The following is a 26,532-nucleotide window of genomic DNA, read 5'->3' as shown; positions in this document are numbered from 1 at the left end:
ATCTTTAAGACAGCATTTCAGAACATCCGGTCTGGCGAGACTCAGACAGCGGATTCTCAGACTGCTCCGGGCCCCTCACGCCATCACATCACGCTCACCCACAACCGCAACCGCCACCGCAACCATGGCCTGGCGCTGTTCCGGCCGGACCAACGCCGAACTGGTGAGCAACCTGTTCTCCGCGGGGCTGATCACGTCTCCTCGCGTGCGCGATGCCATGTCGTCCGTAGACCGGGCGCATTACTGCCCATCGTCGCCGCTGGCCGCGTACGAAGACTCGCCGCAATCGATCGGCTTCAGCGCGACCATCTCCGCCCCGCACATGCACGCGTCGGCGTGCGAGAACCTGCTGGAATACTTGCCGGAGAACAAGGACGCGCGCGTGCTCGACATTGGAAGCGGCAGCGGATACCTCACGCACGTCCTGGCCAATCTGGTCTGTGGACCCGACGGCGGCGGGGCCGGCAAGGTGGTGGGCATCGATCATATCCAAGGCCTGGTCGACTTGGCTAGACAAAACATCCGCCGGAGCGAGGAAGGACGGCGGTTGCTGGACACGGGCAAGCTCGAGTTGGTCGTCGGTGACGGGCGCAAGGGCTACGCCGAGGCAGGGCCCTACGACGCCATTCACGTCGGAGCCGCCGCCCGCGAACTGCACCAGTCCCTCATCGACCAGCTCAAGAGCCCCGGCAGAATGTTCATTCCCGTCGAAGACCCTGATGGCTGGGGTAGCCAGTGGATCTGGGTCGTCGACAAGGATCACAACGGCAATGTGTCCAAGAAGAGAGACATGGGCGTGCGCTACGTCCCGCTGACCGATGCCCCCAAGTGACGGTCACATATGTGGCGGAGGTGGTGGAGCATTCTCCTCAACAGAAAACGACAAAACACTCGTCCTGATGGATAATCCGTCCACGACCTTGGTCAAATCTGATTTGCCACTGGGATACCCAGAGTTTACTTCTATCTTGTGTGTGTGGAATCCATGCTTGGAGCGAAATGGGCCTTTTTTTTTCCGGGGGAGTTGGGCATGGATGGTACTCCGCCTGGTCTTTGAGACGACAACAAAACACGAGCGGACATGCTGGGGCGTTGAAATCGCCGGGCTAGGTAACAAGTAAAAGTTTGTACGACCCGATCTGCACACACAAATCGGCCAGTACAAATCGTTGCCAGGGACTGACAATCGGACTATTTCTACTGATGAATTCTCGCACAAATCTAATATCTCATCCTCATATCCGTCCCTCACCACATTGCCTCATCGATCATAGCCGTGATTCATGAGTTCAGGCTTCCACGATGGGCTCTTCAGCAACGTAGTGCAAATAGGCGCCCAAGAGTTTGATGCCCTCGATGTAGTTCCGGCGATCGAGTTTCTCGTTGATACTGTGAGCGGCGTCGGTGCTGCTGCCCATGGGCAGCAACAAGACGTTCTTGCCCGTGGCCTGCTCGAAGGTAATAGTGACGGGAATGCTGCCACCCTCGCGAGTCATGTCCGGCTCGACGCCAAAGACCTCCTTGACCGCCTTGCTGGCGGCGGTGAAGTTCCAGTGCTTGGGGCTGGCCACCCACCATTTGCCGTCGTGCTGGCAGTAGATGTCGAGTTTGTTCTTGGAGCCGAGCTTCGCAAACTCTTCCTTGACGTACTTGTACACGGCCTCGTTGACCTTGGCCGAGTCCATGTCCGGCACGGTGCGGATGGAGAACTTGCCGATGACTTTGGCTGGAATGACGGTTTTGGCGCCGCCGGCCGAAAATGCGCCCTCAACTCCGTGGATCGAGAGGGATGGGTACCGCCAGCGTGCCATCAAGATGCGCTCCTTGTCGTCAAAGATGGCCGCCTTGCTACCCAACGACTCGTATAGGTTCTCAGTCGTGTACGCAATCGGCCCGTACAGCGCCTTTTCCTCCTCCGTCAGAGGCGCGACCATTTCGTTGATCCCCGGGATCAGGATCTTGCCCTTTGAGTCCACCAATTTGCTGAGAACGTTGACCAAGTCGGTCATGGGCTCGTGGGCAGTCCCGCCGAACACGCCCGAGTGAAGGTCCTGGCCTGGTCCCGAGATGGAGACCGAATAGTAGTTGCATCCGCGCAGACCGTACGTGAGACATGGCTTTTCGGTCCCTAGCCAGTAGTTGTCCGAGATGCAGACGGCATCGGCGTCTTTGAAGAACTTCTTCGCTTCTGCGTTGATGAAGTCGTCCAAGCCCTCGGAGCCGTACTCCTCCATACCCTCGAAGCAGCAGAGCAGGTTGACGGGGAACTCGACGCCGGCCTTTTGATGTGCTTCAATGGCGTTGAGCCACCCCAAAACGGGTCCTTTGTCGTCGGTGCTGCCACGCCCGTACATCCGGTCCTTGTCGTCGATGGTCAATTCGAACGGTTCGGTTGCCCAGCCATCTTCAAGCAGCGCAGGCTGCACGTCGTAGTGCCCGTAGACGAGGATGGTGCGTTTGTTCTTATCATTGCCGTAGCGCGCAATAACCACAGGCGGGAGGTCGAGATGCTCCTTGCCCGGTTGTTTCCCCAGCGGTCGCTGCTGAACCTCTGCGCCTAGAGCCTCGAGCTCAGAAGCGAGAAATTGTCCCATCTGCAAAGCTCTTCAGTCATCTTGCCTTAGTACGAATTTCTTCTGTTGTATCATACTCGCACCACATCCTTTCTCTTGTCATCGTCTGCGGACACTGACGGAATCGCAACCGCCTTCCTCAGGCCTGGTGGTTGTCGTCAGTAACTCCCGCTTTCGTTGGACATGGCCATGACAGGCTTACGGTCAATGAATGAATCGGCCAACTCGTCCACCCTACAATCAATCAGTAAAGATACACGGCACAGGACTTGAGTAATCGTACTTCTTGAAATACGGCTCTAATTGTGGTGCCATCTTGTCGTCGGAGATATAACCGTAGTAGGATCGGATTGGAACAGTCTTGAATGGGCGCAGATACGGAAAGCCTCGTGGAATTGCAGGGTTCGGCGCAGCAAACTGTTTGAACAAGGTGGTCAAGCCCTTGGAACTAAGGCGAGTGGTACAAGATGGCGGGAACATGCGTTATCAAGCGCTTATGTGCGGTAAGTCGTGCTTTGGAGCAAGTAAGTGGTTTAGTACCACGTACTGATATTATTATTGTATGATATCAACGGGCAAAATCCGACGACCGATCGAGTAGGTGGACCATCTCCGAACACAGGATTGTACTCCGTACGGAGTACAGATCGAACAGCTACTCAGCCACGACTAATCTGGCAGCGGATAGCTATAGCTAAAGCTGTACAGTTTCTAATACCTCTATATATCCTACAATGTTCTCCATGTTGGGCAGACATTACTCGTCTCTGTACCACCGCTCCTTTCTCAGTTCTCGATCCTCGCGTGCCTCTCTTCTCTTTGTGCCCCATCGTGACTTTACAATCTTCGTCACCAATTTCTGTTGTTCACCTTTCTCTTTTGCAAGTCCTTCGGTCACAAATATGGCAAATACCGGAGAGCAGTCAAACTTCTTGGCCAACCGATTCACCGTCCATTGCGTCGGGTCTGTTTTTCGGAGTTCTCTCATTTCTTCCACGTCCTTTTCTGTAAGGTGGTATCTCTTTTCTCTCTGCCCCTTCAATGCAGGAAGCTCATGGCTGAGCTGTAATTGTAGCTGTCTTGTCTCGGGATCTGGAATTACTTTTCTTCGATCATTGTTCGGGAGGAATATATTCGGCGTATGGTAGATGTTGGGCATACTCGGAGGAGGGTTGTAAATGATGTGGTCATGTTGTTCCGTCTTCGACGGCAAGAAAGAGGCGTCGGGTTTGATATTAAGCTTAGACCGTGCTCGCCGGTAGGATGATTGATGGCGGCGGAATGACGGCTGTAGGATTTGCGCGCAAAGCTTGTAGAAGCGTGAGGACGCCGTAGGCGGCGAAAGAAGGGTTGTAGACTGCATGTTGAGACAGTGCAGGCTTTGATCGCCGTGAATACAGTGCGGCTGGCAGTGGATGAAGGTCTGGTAGGTTGGACAATTGCAACGCCTGTCGCAAATTCGGACGGTCACAATTGCTCCTTTCCCAGGAAGACTGTAGGTGCGAGCAAGCTTGCTTCCAACGGTAGTACGTGACGGTACTATATTCCGCACAGAGCGCAGCTCTTTTCGAAAGGAACCGCAAGCTCCAAATCCAACAAAAAAGTAATTAGCTGCAACGGAATTGAAGTGACAGGATCAGCCAGAGCATAGAGGAATTGATCGCAGGGCCAGAACTCGGGCGCCAGTTGAATGGCAGCAGGCTTGTGGCTCGTCTTGGCATGGGAACATTGGTGCTAGTACTCCGTAGTACTAGTCGTACTCCCTACAGCAGAGCGTCGGGCAGGCATAAAATAATGCCTGCAGGCAGGTTCGGCAGAGTTGCCGGCTGGGAATTGGGCCTCGTCACCAGTCACAAGACCAGCAGGTGCCAGCACCAGAATAGCATCCAGTCTAGAATGCAATGCAACGCGTCCCTGAGACAGTCTCGGTAACATAATGGCACTGGTGCTTATTGGCCTCCTTCGCCCCTAAGCCCCTAAGCCCCTCGCTCGCCTCTATCGTGGGCGCAGCCTGTGCCGGCCCATTCTACTAGGTAACAGATAGCTGCAACACTTCCCTACACCTCTGACTGCGCCCTCCTCTGTTAGGTCACAGACAACGGCTCGCTGTCCTGGTTGATTTGCTGAATTGATTGATCCCTGGCCAGCACAGTCCAGCACAGTCCAGCACAGTCGTTGAACTACCACCTGCTCCTCCTGCACCCTCCTCCTTGTTCCCTTCACATATCACAGACCACCCGATCGACCTTCAATTCTGACATCCCCTTGGTTGCACAGGCCATCGACGTCGTTCTCTTGTTGTCACGAGAACGAAAAGAAGCTCTGTTCGTTGCGATCTGACAATTCGCATATATCCGCTTCTTCCACTGACGAGCCTCAAGAAGACCTCACCTGCTGCCTGCGCTGCGATCTCTGTGGCCGAGCGCATGTAGGAGGTTACCAATTTCGTTCAATCCGCGGTGGCTTTCTTGACACGTTCAACCATACACCTCACCACCTATATTGCCATCCTCTACGCTATGCCGTGCAGCCAGCTGTCCCTCTAACCCGAGCTTGTTGTCTCTGGTGCACCTTTTCAGCTTAACCCGCACGAGTGTTCCCGAGTTCATCAGATCTTGAAAGTGGAAAAAGGTCGGGCTAACAGCATGTCACTTGAAAACCCCTCCACCAACGACAAAGTCATTACCCCGAGCACCGCATCGAAAGACTCCGCTTCACCCCTGCTGAGAAATGCTCTGGGAAGTTCCAATGCAGGGCCAACATCCCAGCCGGTAGGCGATGAGACATCAACCAAGCCGCGAAAGCGAGATTTTTGGAAATTTGGCAAGAAGCAGGAAGAGGACACGAAGCAAGCAAAGGGCAAGGCTCCTATTTCTCCCAAAATCAGAGCTTCCACTGTCAGCCCATCAGTCGGGATCAGTCCAGCATCTCCCGGCGGATCAGCATCACCGCACCGAGGTTCCCTGGTTCACTCATATGGGCGGCCTGGGTCTCCCGGCTATGGAGTGCACAACACCTCTCCAAGACCCCAGTCACCGGCATCGTCCATGATCTTTGAACGGAATGTCCAGGAAGACGTCTTGCCTCCAGAGACTTCTCCGCATCTACCCTCTCATGTCATCATGGAGAATCACATTGCGCCAGCACTCGATGCGTCTGCAGAGGCCATTACCAACAACAAGCTAGATCCTGACTCTGTGGAGATCGTGACACATGCTACACATCAATCTGCGGCCGCCACCATTACAGGTCTAGGAGCCGAGCAATCGCTGGCATCTTCTGTAGTGGATGAGTCCCCTTCACCACCAGGACACCGACACGATCCGGACAATGTATCTACGTTTGGCTCCTTCGAATCGGGCGACGTCCGCCGATTGAGTTTTATTTCCTTTGCCGACGTTGTCCACGGCGAGCAGGAGTTGGGCGTGGCCGACCCTCGACGCGACTCGGCACACTTGTCAGGGCATCCGTCTCTTGCTCCCCCGCGGTCGCCATCGCCCATTCGATCCCCTACGTCCTCGGGGGCGTTTGGAACTTCTCCACCGACGAGCGTGACCGCGTCCTTGAAAGGATTGGAACAATCACCCAACCGTGGACCACGAGGAACTGGAAGTCCATTGCCAGGACAGAGCTCTCCATTGGCGCTTGGCAGTGAGGTCAACATCGAAACAATGAGTCAGGCGCTGCGAAGAACCGGCAGTGGAGATTTGAGTCATTTCCGCAGTGCGCCGGGCAGCGCGGTGGGCAACGATGATGGGACTTATCTTGATCGCCCGTTCCGATAAGGATTTCGACCATGACGGGGTAGATAGGGATTGACCTGTGAAGAAGAGGTTGGGGGAATTATCACAGGGCATATGGATGAGCGACATGATTTACGCAGGCGCATGTCATGAACAGTTGGGATGGCGTCCATTTTGAGCGAGAGTGATCTTGATTTCTTCCAGCGAATCCGGGTGAATCTTGGAGACGGCCTTGAAGTTGTCTGGTAAGGCTCTTGGCCTCAATATACTAGATACCATCGTTGCTGGCCTATGAGATTTTGTTTTCTATTGTCATGCTTACCTTTTTCGCTCTATACGGAGTACTTGGTGTCGCTTGTCTAACAGTTGCCTATGCCCGTGAATTAGCTGTTGCACTTGACAGGTAAAGACGAGCACAATTCCTACCGGCTCATCTATCTCACCCTGGCGCTCACCAGGCATCCGCCGCGGGTGAAAACCGTCCTCCTTCCGACTTTCGCCCTCGCCGTTCTCGCTGTCCTCGCCAGTTCTGAGCTCACAGTCTACTCTTTCCACTGCACGACTTCAGGCTGCCTCCGATCTCCATTGGATTGGAATGGTATCCTCTAAGAAGATTCTCCTCTTTTCGATCCGTTCCTCTGATATATCTCATCTGATCTCGCCTCGACAACCACTACCAAAAAAATACAGGATTCGGTCTCAGACGTATGTAGTCTCTCAACTGGAGAGCCAACATCTTCATGGGGGGCTTAGAACGCCTAGCGGGAGGGCAGAGAGAGAGGGGGGGAGATGGCAACGTCTTATACCTAGTGGTCAGTATTGATTGCTGCAGAATAGAAGCACCAGGTCGGGTACAGTATAGTACACTGCTGCAGTACGGAAAGGTAGATAGATCCTGGCTACGTCTCTAGCGCTCAAAAGGCAAAAGTCTTGACTCCTTTTCCTTTGACTCTTTGACTGATACGAAATTTGCAATATATACTACTTCGCCTCGCTCAGTAGGATCATACTACACGCTAGGATATCAATGAAACGAAATGAAAACTACACGCCAGGATATCAATGAAACGAAATGAAAACTACACGCCAGGATATCAATGAAACGAAATGAAAACTACACGCCAGGATATCAATGAAACGAAACGAAAACGAAATCAAATCATCTGTTTGCTTACACGCTAGGATATCAATGAAAGGAAATAAAATGATCTGTTGACTTGTTTGGTAGGCTGGGGGTAAGTCCGCTGAGTTGAACAGCAAAATTTCGACCCCGACCCACAGTCTCCTTTGAGTCTCCCTCCTCATTCTAGAGTCTTCTCTCTTCTAGGTGCCTAGACATCTGACTCATTCTAGGTGCCTACATCTGGCTCATCCTAGAGTCTCTTCTCTTCTAGGTGCCTAGACATCTGGATCTGAACAGGTGGGCTTTTCTCGTCAGGCGTCGAAGTCGTAGCGTAGTGTTCCTGGTGGCAATCCGAGCGCCCTTTCTGGGCGTCCTCAACAGCCTTCAAGGTCGACCGTCTTTTCAGATCTGCAGGGTAGGGTGCTCAACATGGTCTTTTCATTTCTCCGTCGACACTCTTTTCATATCTCCGTAGTAGGGTGCTCAACGTCGGCTTTTCATTTTTCATATCTCCGTAGTAACGTGCTCAACATGGTCTTTTCATTTCTCCATCAACCCTCTGTTTATATCTCCGTAGTACGGTGCTCAACATGGTCTTTCATTTCTCCACCAACGCCTTTTTATATACAGAGAGAGATATTTATTTATTTCTCTCCCTTGGCCAACTCAGCCGCCTTCAGAGCCCTCTCAATCCTCCCCGTCAGATCGTCGGGCTCTTCCAGGCCAACACTCAGTCGGACGATATCCGGGTCAATGCCCCAGCTGGCCACCCACGGCAGTTCGACATAATGGGCGAGCACGGCATAAGGACAGGCGAGGGTGAAGTTCGTGCCCAGACTCGGGCCCTTCTGGACCTCGAGGGCGTCGAAAAAGGCGACGGCCTGTTCCGGGTGTTGGAAGGCGACGGAGAGCAGGCCGCCGTAGCCGCCGTTCGGGGTGCGGCAGGCGTCGTAGTTGGGGCGCGACGGACTGTATTTGGGATAGTAGACCTCCTTGATCATAGGGCAGGCTTTCAGGGTGGCGGCGATGGCCTCGGTGGTGGAGTTGATGCGGGCGTTGCGCGAGATGAAGTCGCGCGAGTTGCGTTCCATAAACACCGCGTCCTCGGCCCAGTAGTTGTCCTCGTACTCGCGCGCCATGGTGGCCTTGAGCTCGGCGTACCACGGGCTCTGCGGGTTGAGCATGGCGCTGCCGCCCATGACGTTGCTGTCGCCGCTGAACACCTTGGTCAGGCTGCTGGCCACGATGTCGGCGTGGCTCAGCACGTCCGTGTTGATGTAGTTGCCCACCGTCTCGTCCACCACCACCGCGAACCCGTACTTGTCCGCCAGCCGCCGGATGCGCACCAGGTCCGGCGAGTTGAGCAGCGGGTTACTGGGGAATTCGGTGAACAGGGCTAGAAACCGCTCGCCGGATTCCAGTCGCCGTTCCAGGTCGTCCAAGCACGCCGCGCTGCCGAAGCCGTAGAACTCACACCCGGGCCCCCATTTCTGCAAAATCTTTAGCGTGTCGATGTACGGGAACCCAAAGCAGATGCTCCGCCGCGGCTCCTGGCCCTTGGCGGCCGCGTTGGCCAGCAGGATCCGGTGCGCGTTGAAGATCGACGACATGCCCGTCGGGTACAGGTACACGTCGTCCTCTGACAGACCGCGTTGCCGCCCGCTGCAGTCGCCGGGCGAGCTGGCCAGTGCTTGGTCGAGTTCCGAGTCGTCCGTCAGACAGCCGCTGATTCGGCGTCGGATGGCCAGCTTCGCCTGGGTCGCCAACTTGATGCTGAGATTCCGCCCAAACCGCTCCTCCACGAATTGAGCGTGATCCTTGTCCTCCACGTCGGCATCGGCCAGAATGCTGCTAGCCTGATGTGGGAAGCCCGTAGGCTCGGTCACCGTCGGACTGGATGCTGTCGTGGTCGTCGTGGAGGTAGTAGGGGAGTCATGGATGAGGCCGTTCCGCGACGCCGGCCGATTATGATATCGCCGCGGGCCCTTGATATAGAGATCGTCGTGTTTCGGTTTCGACGACAACGGGTTGGAGGTAGATGGCGTGGCGACGGGTCGTAGAATGCCGTCTCTCAACGCCTTCAGGCAGAACTCCCCACGCCGGCTGGAGATGCCGTCGCCGGAATGCTGCCAGACCTGTTTGGCGACGCTGAAGTGCTCCTTGGGGAAAAACACGCAGACCAGGCCAGACAGGGTCGTTTCCCGACTCGTGTTCTGCTTGACCACCGGCTGAAGTTGCAGGATCCGCACCAACCCACGGTCCAGCCCGTCAACCTTGTCGTAGAGGAATCTCTGGCATAGCGTCGCCGTTGCGACCGACGGGAACAGCATCACACTCTCTTCTGGCTGGCCGTACAGCTTTAAGATCTCCTTCTGCAGCTCCTGGATGATCAGGTGGATGAAGAACCGCGGGTAGCCCGTCTTCATCTTCGACACAACCCACTCCTCCCCTTCTTCATAGCCCACCGTGCTTCTCCATGACGGCAGCGACACGCTCACAGCGTGTTCTGTGTTGGGCACCGGCTGTCCGATTGCTGCGAGCATAATGGTGGTGGTGGTGATGATGGTGAGAAGACAGTACGTCCGACCAAATTGTAACCCCAAGAGTCTGTCAGTCTTGAGACCAATATCTGTACCGAGTCCTGTATATGGTATATCCACCCTTCATACGGATCACTCAAGGTGGTCGAAGTGGCTATGACAATTGGATCGAGAGTCATGGGTGAGAATTTTTCCGATCTCGGGGATGCCGCTTTATCGAGGTTGGGGTTGGGATTAGACCTCTTTTGCGCATTCACTATTTTAGATCATTCTCGAGAGGCTTCACACCCAGAGCACCTACATATGGTCATGCACTGGCCTACGGAACACGATACGGAGTATATGCAAGCTAGATCCTCTGAGAGTTCTAACCATCAAGCAGCTCGTCCACCAAGCTCCAGCATTCGGTCCTGGTGATGCCCCTGGTTGTGGTGCCAAAGTGGTTTAAAAATTTTGGGTCCGTAAGAGGAAACCCCGCCGGCTCCGAGATGATGGTCACGTGGTGTTGCTCACTCCTTGAAAGGGGCAACATTGAAGTCGTTCAAGATGTTGAGCTGCACACGCCTTTGGCCAAATAGAAGTGGCCACTGGCTATCGCACCCCGCAGTGAAGTACTGTACCCGCCTTCCCTCGAAGCTGCTAGCAGTCTCAAGTAGGTACAGCTTCAGGTGTTGTGCAAGTCATCGTTTCCTGTCACCGAGGGATGTAATGACACATGTAGGTATGGGGGTATCATTCTGTCTTTGCCAGCTTTGCCGTCCTTGCCGGGCTTGCAGCTGCTGTCTGTACACATCGAAAGAGCTCTTCCGTCGCAGCACATCCAGCAGTCCTCTTACAATCAATAGGGATCCCACTCAAGTCTTCGCTCCAACATGAACGACTCCACTGGTAGGCCCCTCCAAATCTTCTTGCCATCCACAATCTCAAAGAATTCAGGCTCGAAACTCACGCTGGCCCAGCCATGAATCAGCTTCCGCCAATAACACGCTTCGGCGGCAGGAGTCAGATACTGCTCCCGGAACAGGTGGACGCTATTTGAAGCAATTGCTTCAGCCTCCTCGTTGTGCGTCTCGAGCCAGGCAATCTTCTCTGCGAGGTCCATATAGTTGCGTTTAACTTCGACAAAGTTCTGCTGAGGTCCACTCGATCGCATGAGCGGGTGGTGGTGTTGGATCCAGTCCATTTTATGCGCGACCACGACGGACTGGCAGCTTTGGAGGTACTTGAGTCGTCCAGAGTAGGAATTCCCTTCGGTGTGAGCCAGATACTTGTACTGGCAGTGTTCAGGCATGGATTTAAGATCGTTGACCATGGAATCGTTGTCCTTCCATTTCAAGGCTTTCACATCCGCCCAAGGTTTATCCTTGGTGACTTCAAGGAATTTCTCTCGCAGTTCCAAGCCCATGGTCGCACCTCGCCAGAGGAGTTTTGGTAGCTTTGTCGACCACGACCACCCGTCGACTTGTTCGGTCAATGTAGCTTTCAGCTGAACTTCTCGCATAGTACCAACTTTGGTCTCAGGCCAGGACCAAAAGCCAAAATCAGGGATTAGCCAGATGTTCGTGTCCTCCTTGCGTCGGGCATAACCCCACAAGGGCACCGAGGGGATGCGATCGTCTGTGTTGAAAGCGAATTCTATGTTGGGAAGAGGTTCGGGTGAAGAGATGATGGCCCGGTGTAGAGCGTGGAGTGTCGCCAATTCACGGGAATAGATCCCACCTGTTGTTGCGATGACATAGAGCTATATCATTCGAAGTGTTAGATATGTCTAGCCACTCATACAGAAGGAATGGGTATTCCCCCTGAGGCTGTTCCGAGTTGAATTCATACCTGTTGATCAAAAATCATGGCGCGAACGTAGCCATTTCGTCTAGGAATGGAATCAATCTCGTCAACCGTAATATGTGACTTCGCCCTCCCTTTCATAGGTCGTTCGACTTCCTCAAACAGCCCTGGGAAGGCCTGTTCGCATTGTTCTGAATCCAGCAACAGGTTTCCAGCGTCTCTCGTGTAATTCCATTTCCCATCAAATCTGTCCTTATGGCCCACCACACCGACGCCATGCTGGAAGACGGACAGTGATCTCCCACGGACCGAGATGTTCCATGCAAAAAGAGCAAATACAACCAATCCAGAGACTGCCAATATGATGCCTCGGCGATTGAGCATCGTCGAACACAGATGGACAGTCCGGATCATAGAAGTGTCCATCCCGAACTTGAAACTGACATGTGTGCAACAGTTGGCATCTTGGAAGATGTGATAATAGCGCGTGTACGAAACGCGCCACCCTTCTGTCTTACGGGCTTGGCTGGCACAAGCTTCAGCGGGGGGAGATCTTACCTGCTGAGCTGGTGCTGAGTACTCCGTACTACCTACATGTAGTACCTAGAGTAAGTAGCTGGATAAACCTATTCCATATTAAGTCTAGCGTATTGCTATAAGTCCCCCATGACAGGGCGGCACGACTGCCTTCCTCATTGGGATGGGTCGAGAAGCAGTTTTTCCAGGCCTTGGCATCAAAAAAGTTCCGAGCTGCGAGCCTTGAACGTCTGTATCTCTTGTGTCGCTTTAACAAGGAGACGCTCGCTCAGAGCGCTGCAAAGTCGTCTTGATCTGGAATCGAAGTCGACGAAGCGAGCCATGACCTATCTGACGTGAAATCGATCCTCCTAGGACAACAACTACTCACAATGTCTGTCAAGGGAAATCATCCCAAGGAGCATTCTCCCAAGCGCCGAAAACTAAGCCACGGTACTAATGAAAGCGAAGTCAGCGGACCGGTGACCTCTCAGAATACCGAAGAATCTGCCGCAGCGGTTGGCCATGGTACTGGGTCTAACAGGCACCCTGTTGGTCGGGAGTCAAGGACGCGAGGCCCCTTGACCACCGGCACCACGGTTCTTCCCACAGGCGGAGTCAACAAATCATCCGTTATCGCTTTGCAAGTGGCCGAGCTGAATGATGAATTGACCCCTAACTATGCAAGACTTCGACCTAAGTGGACAGCGGTCGTGACCACACTGGAGGCCACCATCAAACATTCACCACCCCGTCTGCCCGTGACCGCTCTCGATGCTATAAAATCATTTAGCAAGCAAGGGATCAGAGTTCCGTTCCCTGAACCCCAGCCGTCGAAGAAAACCAACTACAAGTTCGAGTTCAAGGTGCCGACTCAGATCGTAATCGGTGGAGCGTTGCCTTTAGGGTCAAGTCTGAAACATCAACATGTCGTCGAACTGACGGCAATCATGCCGGAGGATCTCTTGCAAGAGAAAGACTATCTCAACTCTCGAGCTCCTCACAAAGCTGCCTTCTACCTCGCTTGCATTGCGTCGACGATCAAGGAAAAACAAGGGCCCGACTACGACATGTCCTTCGCATATCTGTGCGATGTGGATCTCTTACCTACAATCGAGCTTGTGCCGAAGGATAAGGCATTGTCGAAGTTTACATTTCGAGTCGCTGTCGGGTTCCCAGACGCATCGATACCCGTTGCAAAGACGTTGCCCACTAAGAACTGTCTCAGGCATGCAGTCTCCGGCGAAGCAACAACCGCCGACCAGCCTACTCCGTTTTACAACAGTGCTATCCGCAGTGCAGCATCGGTTTCATCCTTTGAGGATCTCGTCCAGAAGACGAGAAGCCCTGCTTTTGATGATGCATGTCGAATTGGCCAGCTCTGGCTGAGGCAAAGGGGCTTTTCCAGTTCGGCCAGATCGGGAGGTTTTGGCTGGCGGGAATGGTGTTATATGTGCGCCCTGTTTCTCCACTCTGGTGGTCACAGAGGCCATCCACTGTTCTCTAAGCAGTACAGCTGCCTCCAATTCTTCAAGGCCATGCTCCAAATCCTGGCTGGACGAGACTTGCGAGATCCCATGGTGCTCAATATCACAAACTTGACAATCCCACGGTCAGAATACCCGATTCTATTTGATGGAAACACCGGCGTGAATATACTGTATAAAATGACGCCATGGTCGTACCAGTCTCTTCGACACCACGCTCAAATCTCACTGGCTGCAGTCAATTCCCGGAACGAGGACAGCTTTGACTCAACATTCACCTTGAATGTGGCAGCACCGGTGTTGCAGTACGACGAGCTTTTCTCAATCAAGGTCCCTGCAGCGAGGTACAGAACAGCCGGGGAGGAGCGAGACTTTCTTCTGAGAATGCACACCACGTTGGTACGGGGTCTGGGAGATAGGGCCACTCTGGTCAATTTCAGGATACCACAACGGCCCAACTGGTCCCTCAACAAAAATCCAGTCCTCATCAACAAAGAAGACTACGAATTGGAGGTCGCTCTACTTACAACCCCAGACAATGTGGCTCGACTGGTAGACCACGGTCCGGCAGCAGAGGAACAAGATGAAGCCGCCGAGTTCCGCAGGCTCTGGGGCGAGAAAGCAGAATTGCGCCGCTTCAGGGATGGAAGTATATCTGAAAGCCTGGTGTGGGCGCCGGGGAGTCCGGTTACGTTGCAGATCATCTCTCATCTCGCAACGCTCCATTTCAAAATACCCCCCAGCTCTGTGAAGGTCAAAGGCCAGGATTTAGAGTCGAGTGCCTTGGGAACAGAGTCACCCGTGAGTGCAAAGGACGCATTCAGGATAATTGGATCGACATTCCAAACCTTGGCGTCGACACTGCACGGCCTGGAAGATCTTCCCTTGCCTATCCGATCGATATTTCCAGCAGATCCAGGTCTACGCTCCTCCTCTGTGGGCCATCCCCTGCTGCCGCAGACAACGCGCCCGCTGAATATGATCATCCAATTTGACTCGTCGACAAGATGGCCTGACTCTCTGCCTGCCATCCAGTATACGAAGATCGCATTCCTCCTCAAGCTTGCGGAACTTTTGACTGCGGCGAATACCAGCCTGGAGACTCGCGTGGGTTTGGAGAACACCGACTCCGCTGCCACTGGGCACTTCAACACTTCGTTCCTGGATATCATCTACCCGTCGCCGGCCCCGGGGCTGAGTTCGATTTGTTTCCGAGCCCGTATCCATCACGACCGAGAGGAACATCTTCTGCAGACAGCCCTGGCCGACAAATCGCTCCATGGCTCCCTGAGAGACTCTCTCACCACCGCACTTGCAACACATAGGCGGGATTTCCTCGCTCAACCAAACCACACCACGGCAATCCGCACCCTGTGCACACGCTTTCCGCCTCTTTCCGCCACGATTCGGTTGGTCAAGAAATGGGTTTCGTCGCACTTGCTGCTGCCGCACATTCCGGAAGAAGTCCTCGAGGTCGTCGCGGCACACGTCTTCCTCCACCCCGCGCCATGGTCGACACCTGGCTCCTCTACCACCGCGTTCCTGCGTTGTCTTCACCTCCTGTCTCGATGGGACTGGGCATCCGCGCCTCTGAGCGTCGACCTCAGCCTCTCGCAGGACATGACGGCCTCGCAGCTGTCTGACATCCAGACCCGGTTCCAAGCGTGGCGCAAACTCGACCCCAGCATGAACAACGTCGTCTGGTTCATCGGCACGAACCACGACGCCACAGGCATAGTCTGGACGCAGGGTGCACGGCCGCCGCGCGTGGTGGCCGGCCGTCTGACGGCTCTCGCCCGGGCTGCCGTCGACGTTGTCATCACCAAAGGTACTCAGATGGACGACTTGGATTGGACGGGCCTCTTCACCAGCCCGCTGGCAGACTTTGATTTCCAGATCCAACTCAAACCGTCGGTGCTGCGATCGAACAAGTCCAAAGCTGGATCTACATCGGCGCCGCAGCCCAACGGTGGGACCTCGGAGTTCAAGAATCTCCAGATCCACGAGGCTCTCGACACCGCCTCCATCGGGCACGACCCGGTCGAGCTGTTCCTCCGCGACCTCAATCATGTCTTTGGGTCTACTGCCCTCTTCTTCCACGACCAGCACGGCGGCCGCGTGATTGCTGGCTTGTGGAGGCCCGGTGTCCTCGGCCCCAAGGAGTGGCGCGTTAGGCTGGGGTGGTCGAGCGTGCCAGTACCAGTACCGGATGACCATCAGACAGATACTAAGGACATGTGTGTGTTGAACAGAGATGGCATCTTTGCCGAAATCGCCATGCTGGGCGAGGGAATGGTCAGAGAGATTACGGTTAAGGGCCAGTAGTAGCGGTGGGTAATAAATAGGACTTGGATTGTAGAGTGGTACAATGCTCGGGTATCACAAATATACAGTAGAAGACTCACGCCCGTACCGCTACTCGACGGGCATATGTCTAGCATCTGCATCTCTCTCTTTCTCACTGTCCATCTATCTCCGCCCAGTCCAAATGCTCGTGATGCCCTCGAGGATATTGGTTCGCCGAGTCTGAGAGGCCAATACAATGGTGTTTCGTGCAATAACATAACATGACTCTTTAAACAGTCCACTTTTCCGGCCTCGTCTGCCGATTCGATGTTTAGATGTACTTCCTGTCCGGGTCTACCAGGTCCAAAAGCTCAATAGTTTTCTCATACCTAGATGGTCGGTCAGCTCCTGTTATATAACAAGGATGTGATAGGGGTAGACTCACATTGTAAACACGATACCGCCGCTCAGGGTAAGCCGGCCGAGACGAGGCAGTGCGCCAGACCAGAAGGTCAATATGCCTTCGTTCTTGTAGATCTGCGCCGCACAGTGAAGGCTGTTCTTGTAGAGCTTCGTTGCTTCTAAACTCTGCATCCGTGTCTTGACCGTGTCTAGCGGCATGGTCGCATAGACCGTCACGATACCGGCAAGCCCGCCCAGCCCAAAGGTCGTAAGAGAGCCCAATTTTTCCCCAGGCGCCACATAGCCCTCGGCGAACTGTTTGAGGCTCGTGTACGTGCTGAAGCGGACGGCGCTGTTCGCAGCCTGGCGGGCCGTTGTGGGAATAAAGCCTTGCATGAAGCCTCGGAATCCCTTCTCCTTTGCAATGATTGTCGATCCGTGAATGAAGCCCCTCATACGTGGCTGCGGGCGCTTCGCATCGTCTACTAATTGGGTTTTAATCGACTCCGACGGCGTAACCGCCAACAGAGATTCTGTAATGCCTGCGCCGAACCCGGCGGCTACAGTCCGAGGCCCAGATATGTTTCCATCTGCGTCTGATAGGAGATGTTTGTACGTGTCGAACGAGAGGAACCGCACCCCAGCCTTGACTGCATTTCCGACAATCGCAGTCGTGCAACCTGTGTACCACTCTTTCGAGGGAAACCGGGGTAGTGGCACCCGCTTCGCATCTGGTAACCGGCGATTGAGTTGCGACCGTGTCTTGAGGAGATCGAATGGATACGTAATGGCTGTAAGGGGAAGCAGGCGTAAGCAAAGGGAACGCCATAGACCAGCAGTGCCTCATTGACACCAAGGGCAAGCAAAGCTGTTGTCCATCGCAAGGGAAAACTGACCGATTTCAACCGCTCCAGCTGTTGACCCTGCTATGATTGAGCGCAAGGCGCTGGGCTGCCCGCACGGTCAGTCGAAGCGTTACTTTCCCGGGGATTGAGGAGCATTCGAAGGTACCTTTGCCTTAGGCCTGCCCTCATTGGTATTGGCCGCGGCCGAGGCCATTCTTCCAAGAGCAGAGGCACTTTGGAATCGAGGCACAGTCCAGATCAGCTCTCTATCATTGGCGCCTCGGAGTTGGTAGGATCTTCACGGCCAGTGTCCTGCGTACTGATGTAGGACCTATGTGTGGTGTGTGGGTGTGGCCCTCTGTGACGCGGGCGAGCACAAAATCTGGCAGCCGGTTTAGTTCTAGAGCGTGCATCGGCTTTAAGGTTTAATTCCAGCGGCGGGTTTATCCAAGTCCCGCTCAACGCGTCAAAAACGCGCCTGCACTTTCAGGCCGCAGCCACCCTCGCATCCGATCCTACGATAAACAGACACTTGCTTCCCTTGACAGGAGAGAGTCTCGTCCAAACGGTCAACATGGCGCCGCCGAAGCGCTCGGCTCCGTTCGACGACGACGATGACGCCGACGACAGCGCCCATCATCTCGGCCAGAGCAGCCGAGCAACCTCCCCTCCTCAGAGCTCATCGGTAAGTGTAGGCGCAAGGAAAGTTGAAGAGCCAAGGTTGACAACGGGGTAGAACAAGAGACGACGAACAAGCGATGAGTCCTCAGTACAACGGGACGCCTCAAGCGACGTGGACGACCGCCAGAATGTGAGCACTCCGCCCTCCGAAATCGACTCTGAGGAGGATGGAGATGATGATGAAGAGGCCATGCTTGCAGCCACGCAGGCGGTGGAAGCAAGAAAGAATTCGAATCGCACAACCAATAATGAACCCGCAGCTCATGGCATTCTAGAAGCCGTGGAATTGGAAAATTTTATGTGCCATGACTACATGGAGTTTAAGTTGGGCCCCCTGATCAATTTTATTTGCGGCAAAAATGGCAGCGGGAAAAGTGCCATTCTTACCGGAATCGTCCTGTGTCTAGGAGGAAAGGCCTCCACCACAAATCGAGGTGCAAGGCTTCAAAATTTCATCAAGGAGGGCAAAGACCATGCCCGCATCCTCTGCAAGATCAAGAATCAGGGCGACCATGCGTACATGCCAGAGTTGTACGGGAATACCATTCAAGTTGAACGGTACTTTTCACGTACCGGTACTAGTGGTTTCAAGCTCAAGTCTGAGAAGGGACGAGTCGTTTCGACACGGAAGTTTGACCTCGAGGAAATATGTGACCACATGATGCTACAGATTGACAATCCCATGACGGTGCTTTCACAGGATCAGGCTCGACAATTTCTCGGCTCGTCCGGCCAGGGTGAGAAGTACAAGTTCTTCATGAAGGGTGTACAGCTTGAGCAGCTCGACCAAGATTACCGCGTCATTGAGGAGCAACAAGAGAACATTCGCGCAAAAATCGAAGACAAGCTTCCGGACCTGGATGATCTGAAGAAGAAATATGAGAGAGCCAAGAACAAGCAGGAAATATCCCAGAAGTATGACAGCATGTTGGACAAAGCTCGTGATTTACGGCGCGTCATGGCGTGGGCCCAAGTTGTCGAGCAAGAGAATATCCGAGATTCTTATGCAGCATTGGTTCAGGAAGAAGATGCGAAGATAGCACAGGCGGAGGCCCGATTGGCGGAGGTGGACGAAATCTTCCAGCAATCTGATCGGGCCGCTACAGCAGCCAGGGAAGCCTACGACGCTTCAAATGAGGTGGTCCGACAGCTACAAGAGGAGAGGAATGAAGCAAAGGCACAACAAGAAGACATCAAGAGGGAGACCCAGGAGGCGGTGGCTGAACAGCGCTCGATCCGTGCCGCTCTGAAGGATGCCGACAAGACAATTCAAACCAAGAAAGAAGCCATCCAGCTGGAGGAACAACGGTTGGCCGAGCTCAATGGAGGTGGTGCTGCCCAACGGATAGCTGCACTCGAGAACGCAAAGAGCACTTTGGAACAAGCGAAACAGGACTATACTCAGCACAAAAGGCAAAGAGAGCATCGCTTGAAAGACATTACGGATATGGAAACGGCTGAAAAAGAAGCCGAAGAAGCCAAGAAGGCACAGGAGCAAAGAGTGAAACAACAGGAGCAGAATCTCAAACAACTGACAGAGCATCGCAATTCCCAAGACTTGGCCTATCACCCGAACATGCCATCGTTACTGAAAGCCCTGCAACAAGAGAGAGGCTTTCACGATCGGCCCATCGGGCCACTGGGAAAGCACGTGAAGTTACTCAGGCCCGAATGGTCGTCAATCCTCGAGAAGTCGTTCGGCACTGGACTGAACGCATTTATTGTGTTTGGGAAGAGTGATGAGATTCTGCTGAGCAACATTATGCGCCGGGCAAAATGCTCTCTTCCTATATTCATTGCCAACCGACAGCCTCTCAACATCAGAGAGCCCGACTCTCGCTTCGACACCGTCTTAAGAGTATTGGAAATCGACAATGAGTCGGTCAAGAAGCAACTAGTCATAGCAAACGCCATCGAGCAGACTCTATTGATTCCTGACATGTCTGAAGCTTCGGACGCGTTATATTCTGGTGGTCGACCTCTGGAAAACGTCAAGAGGTGCTACTGTTTCAGCCCGACCAGTCGGTTGAGGGGAGCCGCGTTGTCCTACCGAAACGGCCAGGCCGCTCAAGACCCCATTCACGAGTTCCACGGTACACCAAGGATGCGAACAGATGTTGACGATACCATACGTCGGCAGCGGGAGGCTGTCCAGGAATCGAAAGATCAGTTGCGTCAAGCCGAGGAAGAATGGCGTAGTGCTCGAGATCGACACGAGAAGTCGAAACAAGCCTTGGTCCGGCATGACCGAATGGAGCGTGAAATGCAGATTGCAGTCCAAAAGGCAGAAGATGAACAGGAGCGCATAGTGGAAGCCATCAAAGAAGACGCCGTCGAGGGGGGGAACCGGGACGTCCTACTACAACAACTAGCAGATGCCAAAGAGCAGAAGACCGTCCATGAGAATTCCTACCTCGATTCTGTGGCAGCCCTGGATCAACTCAAGACAACACTGCGGGAGGCGACTCAGAAGCTGAATGAACTGGGTGCACGCATAGCAGAAGCTGAGGCCGCAGCTGCAGAGACACAGGCCGCTGCTCAAAAGGCTGGCAAGAAGAGAGCTTACGACTTGGGGGAAAAGAACAATGTCATCGCTCAAATCGACGACAGCAAACGAGACCGTGCTGAAATGCAACGTAATGTGGCTAACATGGACGAGAAGATTGCCAACTTTATTGGACAAGCTCGCGAGGTGTGTGAGCGGGTCAACATTCCCGAGGGGGAAAACCATGAAAGCTTGCAGAAAAAGTACAACCGGATCCAAGCAGATTATCGCAAATATCACGATCGTATCGGAGACCGGGAGCAGATTGCCGCTGAAGCTGCTAAGTGGTCGAAAGCATACGAGAGCGCGAAGCGCGAAGTCAAAGGCCTATCAGATCTGCGTGACAAGCTCACCGAGACCATGGTGCAGCGGCGATATCGATGGAAGCAGTTCCGAAACTTCATCTCACATAGGTCCAAGGCATCCTTTATGTATATGCTGAGCGAGAGAGGCTTCCGCGGAACCCTCACTCTGGATCACAAGCAGAAATTGATGGACATCAGAGTCGAGCCCGACATCACGAGACGGGATGGGACGGGACGTAGTGTGCGGACGCTGTCAGGCGGAGAGAAGTCGTTCGCGCAGATTTGTCTGCTTCTTGCGATTTGGGAGGCAATGGGCGCCCCCATAAGGTGTCTCGATGAGTTTGATGTGTTTATGGACGCAGTGAACCGATCCACCAGCGTCAATCTGTTGATTGAGGGAGCCAGGCAGAGTATTGGTGGACAATTCATACTCATCAGTCCTGGCACAAAATCCGACATCAAGAGAGCGCCTGATGTCAACCCTATTGAGTACGTGGAGATGATTTCTGCCAAAGTGTATGAGCTAACATGGAGCAGGATCGCTGCGCCAGAAAGAGGTCAAACAAGGCTTGTCCTTGCGACCGCCTGAAAGTGAAGACACGTAGTCGGGAATCGATGGCCAGGTGGGGATGCTCAAAGTATGAGTTGCCGTGACTCTCATCAGTCGAAAATCATCACCTACTTCCAAGGTAGACAGGCGGTACTAGCAACAACGGGGTGAGGATGGCGGCCCGTGTCACGGTTGAATCGCCAGAATGAGCTGTCCGCCTCAACAATGTCACCAAATCCATGTGGTTGGTCCTCCTTTCTCTTTTGCTGCACGAGCACACTTACGAGGCTCGATGTAAAGTGCACATGCAGAAGCCAGAGTTCGCTTGGCTGGTGGGTGACGGCTGCATCCCGAAGAATGTTGGACTTAACTGGCTTTGTGTAACAACATCTGTGTCTCGTCAGTCTCCACCGACATTCTCGTTGCAAATAGTCTCGACAACCATGTCGCATGTATGGACAGCATTGCTGCGGTGTCGGAATCCGTCGGTTGCGGAGAGAACACAGACACAAGCTGCGCTGGCTCCTGCCTGGCTCCGAGAAACGATGCGCCGAGAATGCCAGTGCTCGTGTAAGATCATTTTCTGTTGGGAAGTGACAATGCACCACAGGTTTAAGGTCCCGGGACCAGGCGGTATATAGTTCCCTCAGGATCTTGCCAGAGTGACGATTTCGGGAAACAACACATCCTTGGACCATCAGAGACTTGTCGACAGAAGACCACTCAACCTTGTTTGACCTCCAACGCGAGAGTTGTCGTCATGCGTCGAAACGAGGTTTACTCACAGACTAGTCTGTCATTCCGGCTTGCACCACAGCACAAATTCGACGAGCTCTTGGAGAGCAGTACACGTCTTATGGGGCTTTACTGTTCTGAAGGCGGCGAAAGGGCTCCCTTAGCTAGGAAAGACCGCGATAACAAACCAAGCAAGACGAGGAACTGTGGTTGTGTGCCGCCATGTGTCAGAGGCAGGTACGAATCGTCATCCAGCAAATTCGGAGTTCTGATATGCTGATCGCAACTAGCTGTCCATGCAAAGGCCCAAGAGGACCAGGAGCATGTCCCAGCAGTTGTGTCTGTCCCTGCAACTGATGTATATGGAGAGCTCAGCCCCTGCTGGAGAAAGCCTGGAGGAAAAGGCGTCCCTGATCAGGATTGTGAAATGCTATGAGACGAGCAGTGCTGTGTGTGAAAGGGCTCACGAATGAATTTGGCACCGCAGATCCTGGCGCATGATAGATAAAGGGTCCCCTTTGTCACTGGGTTGGGATATCGGACTCGGAGTAGTAGATGATGAAGGGATGAGAAAGACGTCGAACAGGCTGGAATATCAAATAGAAGCATATCCCGATATAGAACCCAAAGCGGAATAGACCAGATCGGGTCTTGGCGACGAATTCCCCTTGCGGCGGCGGAGGCACGTGACCCCTGGATTTCTTGTCATTGTGGGCGGGTTCGATCCCTTCACCGCAGTCGCCGAGCACAGCACAACGAAACCTTTGTACCTGTAACTCTCGTCGAGCAACAGCCTCATTCTCACTACCACCTCAGACTCACTGCCACACACTCAAAGACTCTCCCCAGTTTCTCTGCAAGGATTGCTCGCCTCTACCACCCTCTTGTTGAACTCTTTCAGCCCTCAAAGCAGCCACACCTACACATACACAAAAGCGAGCACTGCCGCCACCAATCACTCCTCCAGGCTAGCAACAACCCCACGACGTCGCTACTGTTCCTACCACAGTCTTGCTTGCCTGCGTCAAAGCGACCCTGAGTTCCTGTTTCTCCCTCGGAGAATCACGTCGAACTTATAAACCAGTCGGTTCTTTTAGTGCACAAGGCTGAATCTCACTGCCAGCGTCGAGTTGACCCCTCCGGCGTCCCACTTCTCTCCTCTCACACAAGTGTCGACATTGGATTTCCTCCAAAATGCCCGACGCGTTGGCAGCACAGCTGAATAAGGCCTCGTTAAATGATGGCGCAGAGGACCCCAACTGGAGAGACTCTCTCAAACTCCCCACCAAGGATACCCGACAACAAACAGAAGATGTTACTGCTACCAAGGGTCTCGAGTTTGAAGACTTCTACATCAAGCGGGAGTTGATGATGGGCATTTTTGAAGCTGGGTTCGAGAAGCCCTCTCCCATTCAAGAAGAGACTATTCCCGTTGCCCTCACCGGGCGAGACATCCTGGCCAGGGCAAAGAACGGCACTGGCAAGACTGCAGCCTTTGTTATTCCCACTCTCGAACGAATCAACCCAAAGAATCCCAAGACACAAGCTCTCATCCTCGTCCCTACTCGAGAACTCGCATTACAAACATCTCAAGTCTGCAAGATGCTTGGAAAACATCTGGGTATTAATGTCATGGTCACAACTGGTGGCACCGGCCTGAAAGACGACATCATCAGACTCGGCGAGCCTGTGCACATTATCGTAGGCACACCAGGAAGAATTCTCGATCTCGCAAGCAAAGGTGTCGCCGACCTGTCAGAATGCCCCATATTTGTAATGGACGAGGCAGACAAGCTCTTATCCCCCGAGTTCACCATTGTCATTGAGCAACTGCTTTCCTTCCTTCCCAAAGATCGCCAGGTGATGCTCTTCAGCGCAACATTTCCCATGATTGTCAAATCCTTCAAGGACAAACACATGCGCAACCCTTACGAAATCAATCTCATGGACGAACTCACCCTTCGTGGCATAACCCAGTACTACGCCTTCGTGGAAGAGAAGCAGAAAGTCCATTGCCTCAACACGCTCTTCTCCAAGCTCCAAATCAATCAGTCCATCATCTTCTGCAACTCGACCAACCGGGTTGAACTTCTTGCAAAGAAGATTACAGAGCTTGGGTACTCTTGCTTCTACTCTCACGCCAAGATGCTGCAGCAGAACCGAAACAAGGTCTTCCACGACTTCCGCGCCGGCGTCTGCCGAAACCTGGTGTGCTCGGATCTACTCACCCGTGGTATCGATATCCAAGCCGTCAATGTTGTCATCAACTTCGATTTCCCCAAGAACGCGGAGACATATCTTCACCGCATCGGTCGTTCCGGCCGGTTCGGCCATCTTGGTCTGGCAATCAACCTGATCAATTGGGAAGACCGTTTCAATCTCTACAAGATCGAACAGGAACTAGGCACTGAGATTCAGCCTATCCCGCCATCGATTGACAAAAGTCTGTATGTGTACGAAAATCCCGAGAATATTCCTCGTTCGATGCCTCCTCCATCTCAGACTACGAGATCACTCCCTTCCAATGCGCCGGCCAATGGGCAGAATCAGGCGCGCAGACCACAAAATCAATCCAACGGATATGGTCAACAGCCTAATAATCAAGGTCGAGGAGGATATCGAGGTCGAGGCCGTAGTCAGGGTCAAGGCCAAGGTCAAGGTCCTCGAGGGGGACGAGGAGGTTATCCTCATCAGACAGCGGCGCCTGTCGGGCAAACCGCTCAGTAGTCTCTGCCGAGCTCTGAGATGTGTCTTGCGATCTAGCACTGGGTTGTTTTTATTATTTCTTTTCACGGCGTCTTGTTTATTCTCTAGGCTCACGAAGGTCTATGACATGCGACATGCGCAAGCTCGGAGTTCGATCATGGTTACTATGATTTGCTTGCTATCCGATCTGTACAACAGTGTCGTACAGTTACGCTTTTCTTCTTTGGGTTGGGAGCTTTCTGGATGGATCGAAGGACAAGCAATGGACTTTTGCTGAGCAAACTTGGTCCACACTTGCGGGTTTATGGCATTGTTTGTCTTGAATAAACATGCTCTTGTGGGCATGTTTCGCAAACGGCGCAAAATGCGGAAGCTCGGGCAGCAGGCCTCTACAGGGACTGTAGATCTGCATGGCGTTCTGTGGGAATTTGCTGTTTTCATTCGGAGACTTTCCAGAGTATGCCAGCGGGTTTCACCAGCGTGCAAACCCCCAGGCAGAAAACTACCGATATGGATTTCAATTCGACTCTTCGCAATACGACTCCCAGACTTATGCACACCCAACGATATTCTCATCTACTATGGCGCCGGACAGAGCCTTGATGCACCCTCCTACGCCCTCCTTCGAGCTCTCTCCTGGCTGCCACTCCGAAAATATGAATCAACCCTCCCCAGCTCCACTGTTTCAGCAGTCATCAAAATTGCCACCATCGATATCCCTCACTTTAGCATCAACAAGTATGTCTGAAAATAGGATGTCACCCAATGGACTTCCAACCTGGGACCTGATATCCGACATCAAATTTCAAGGTTCTGGCATCCATCCCATTCCGCGTTCGCAGCAGGAAGGGGACGATAGCTCATGGATGCGAGCAGATCTCAAACCACCAAAAAACTTGGAAAATCCCTAAAAAAAATAATAGGAGGAAAGCCTACGGTCCGAAGCCAGATAAATGCCCACTGTTGCCAGTCAGAAGGCGCGAGTTTTGCGCAACTATCGACAAGATCGATTGGACTGGACGACGAACAAAAGCCACAGATTGTACGTGTACAAAGCAGATCGGTTCGAGTACATGAGCAAGACTCAGGCCCACGATCAGAACGAATGTGCGTTGGTGGACGGCTAGACAAGGTTGCGCCCGAGACGAGATCAGTTTGACCGATAACGAGCACTTCAAATAGCTGATCTAGGTCTGACAATCAAAACAAGCATACTTTCCTCTGAACCGTGTTTTGATGGTGTTGACACCCGCATTGAGCTCAGAGTTCGTGCTTTAGGCTTCTCGCATTCTCGCATTCTCGCTCTCGCCGCTGTCTTCTGGCTATAGTTCCCTCTTCTCCAGTGCCTGACGAGTGTTGAACAAAAAGAACACAATAACCTCGATTCAATCTTACGTCCAATACGTGCTGCTTCCCCAACCCGTTGTTCCATCTCTCCCTAAAGCGCCGATACGGTTCAACTCAATGCGGCTGGATTTCGCACCAGGCCTGATCGGTATGGAATCGCTTGCTTGCTTCTTCGTTCTCTGTCTTTGTCTTTCTAGCTCGATATTACAAGGTGTTGTACGCAACGCACAGTAACATACATAAATACATAGACACACATTTCTCACTTTTTCGTTCCCCAGAACCCGATTCCAGTCCATTCACTTCGGGGCGAGTCCACTCAGTCTATTGGCCGGTGGTCAACAGCATCAAGCACCAGATAGT

The 26,532-nt window shown here is 53.3% G+C and overlaps 10 protein-coding genes across 10 annotated transcripts; 5 read left to right on the top strand and 5 right to left on the bottom strand.

The window, feature by feature from the left end:
• Positions 1 to 124: 124 nt before the first annotated feature.
• A1O3_02863 (protein-L-isoaspartate O-methyltransferase) lies at positions 125 to 832 on the top strand (the record flags this gene model as incomplete). The annotated part of the gene is made up of 1 exon (XM_007733003.1): positions 125 to 832. One exon carries the CDS (start codon positions 125 to 127, stop codon positions 830 to 832), a length of 708 nt encoding a protein of 235 aa, XP_007731193.1.
• A 457-nt stretch (positions 833 to 1,289) lies between these two features.
• On the bottom strand, positions 1,290 to 2,888 carry A1O3_02862 (cytosolic nonspecific dipeptidase; the record flags this gene model as incomplete). Its single annotated transcript, XM_007733002.1, has 4 exons — positions 1,290 to 2,594; positions 2,651 to 2,718; positions 2,776 to 2,807; positions 2,857 to 2,888. 4 exons carry the CDS (start codon positions 2,886 to 2,888, stop codon positions 1,290 to 1,292), a joined length of 1,437 nt encoding a protein of 478 aa, XP_007731192.1.
• Positions 2,889 to 3,330: 442 nt separating this feature from the next.
• A1O3_02861 (uncharacterized protein) lies at positions 3,331 to 3,936 on the bottom strand (the record flags this gene model as incomplete). The annotated part of the gene is made up of 1 exon (XM_007733001.1): positions 3,331 to 3,936. One exon carries the CDS (start codon positions 3,934 to 3,936, stop codon positions 3,331 to 3,333), a length of 606 nt encoding a protein of 201 aa, XP_007731191.1.
• A 1,282-nt stretch (positions 3,937 to 5,218) lies between these two features.
• A1O3_02860 (uncharacterized protein) lies at positions 5,219 to 6,358 on the top strand (the record flags this gene model as incomplete). Its single annotated transcript, XM_007733000.1, has 1 exon — positions 5,219 to 6,358. The coding sequence occupies one exon, from the start codon at positions 5,219 to 5,221 to the stop codon at positions 6,356 to 6,358; it is 1,140 nt and encodes a 379-aa protein (XP_007731190.1).
• Positions 6,359 to 8,083: 1,725 nt separating this feature from the next.
• Positions 8,084 to 9,982, bottom strand: A1O3_02859 (cystathionine gamma-synthase; the record flags this gene model as incomplete). Its single annotated transcript, XM_007732999.1, has 1 exon — positions 8,084 to 9,982. The coding sequence occupies one exon, from the start codon at positions 9,980 to 9,982 to the stop codon at positions 8,084 to 8,086; it is 1,899 nt and encodes a 632-aa protein (XP_007731189.1).
• An 835-nt stretch (positions 9,983 to 10,817) lies between these two features.
• Positions 10,818 to 12,190, bottom strand: A1O3_02858 (uncharacterized protein; the record flags this gene model as incomplete). The annotated part of the gene is made up of 2 exons (XM_007732998.1): positions 10,818 to 11,720; positions 11,810 to 12,190. 2 exons carry the CDS (start codon positions 12,188 to 12,190, stop codon positions 10,818 to 10,820), a joined length of 1,284 nt encoding a protein of 427 aa, XP_007731188.1.
• Positions 12,191 to 12,672: 482 nt separating this feature from the next.
• On the top strand, positions 12,673 to 16,092 carry A1O3_02857 (uncharacterized protein; the record flags this gene model as incomplete). Its single annotated transcript, XM_007732997.1, has 1 exon — positions 12,673 to 16,092. The coding sequence occupies one exon, from the start codon at positions 12,673 to 12,675 to the stop codon at positions 16,090 to 16,092; it is 3,420 nt and encodes a 1,139-aa protein (XP_007731187.1).
• A 292-nt stretch (positions 16,093 to 16,384) lies between these two features.
• Positions 16,385 to 17,514, bottom strand: A1O3_02856 (uncharacterized protein; the record flags this gene model as incomplete). Its single annotated transcript, XM_007732996.1, has 4 exons — positions 16,385 to 16,442; positions 16,499 to 17,246; positions 17,352 to 17,406; positions 17,467 to 17,514. The coding sequence occupies 4 exons, from the start codon at positions 17,512 to 17,514 to the stop codon at positions 16,385 to 16,387; spliced, it is 909 nt and encodes a 302-aa protein (XP_007731186.1).
• A 360-nt stretch (positions 17,515 to 17,874) lies between these two features.
• On the top strand, positions 17,875 to 21,420 carry A1O3_02855 (uncharacterized protein; the record flags this gene model as incomplete). The annotated part of the gene is made up of 3 exons (XM_007732995.1): positions 17,875 to 17,985; positions 18,037 to 21,320; positions 21,369 to 21,420. 3 exons carry the CDS (start codon positions 17,875 to 17,877, stop codon positions 21,418 to 21,420), a joined length of 3,447 nt encoding a protein of 1,148 aa, XP_007731185.1.
• Positions 21,421 to 23,310: 1,890 nt separating this feature from the next.
• A1O3_02854 (ATP-dependent RNA helicase DHH1) lies at positions 23,311 to 24,843 on the top strand (the record flags this gene model as incomplete). The annotated part of the gene is made up of 1 exon (XM_007732994.1): positions 23,311 to 24,843. One exon carries the CDS (start codon positions 23,311 to 23,313, stop codon positions 24,841 to 24,843), a length of 1,533 nt encoding a protein of 510 aa, XP_007731184.1.
• Positions 24,844 to 26,532: the final 1,689 nt, after the last annotated feature.

This window comes from Capronia epimyces (genome assembly GCF_000585565.1).
Source record: "Capronia epimyces CBS 606.96 chromosome Unknown aczIQ-supercont1.2, whole genome shotgun sequence".
NCBI classification, from domain to species: domain Eukaryota; kingdom Fungi; phylum Ascomycota; class Eurotiomycetes; order Chaetothyriales; family Herpotrichiellaceae; genus Capronia; species Capronia epimyces.
This window is presented reverse-complemented; position numbering and strand designations above follow the sequence as displayed.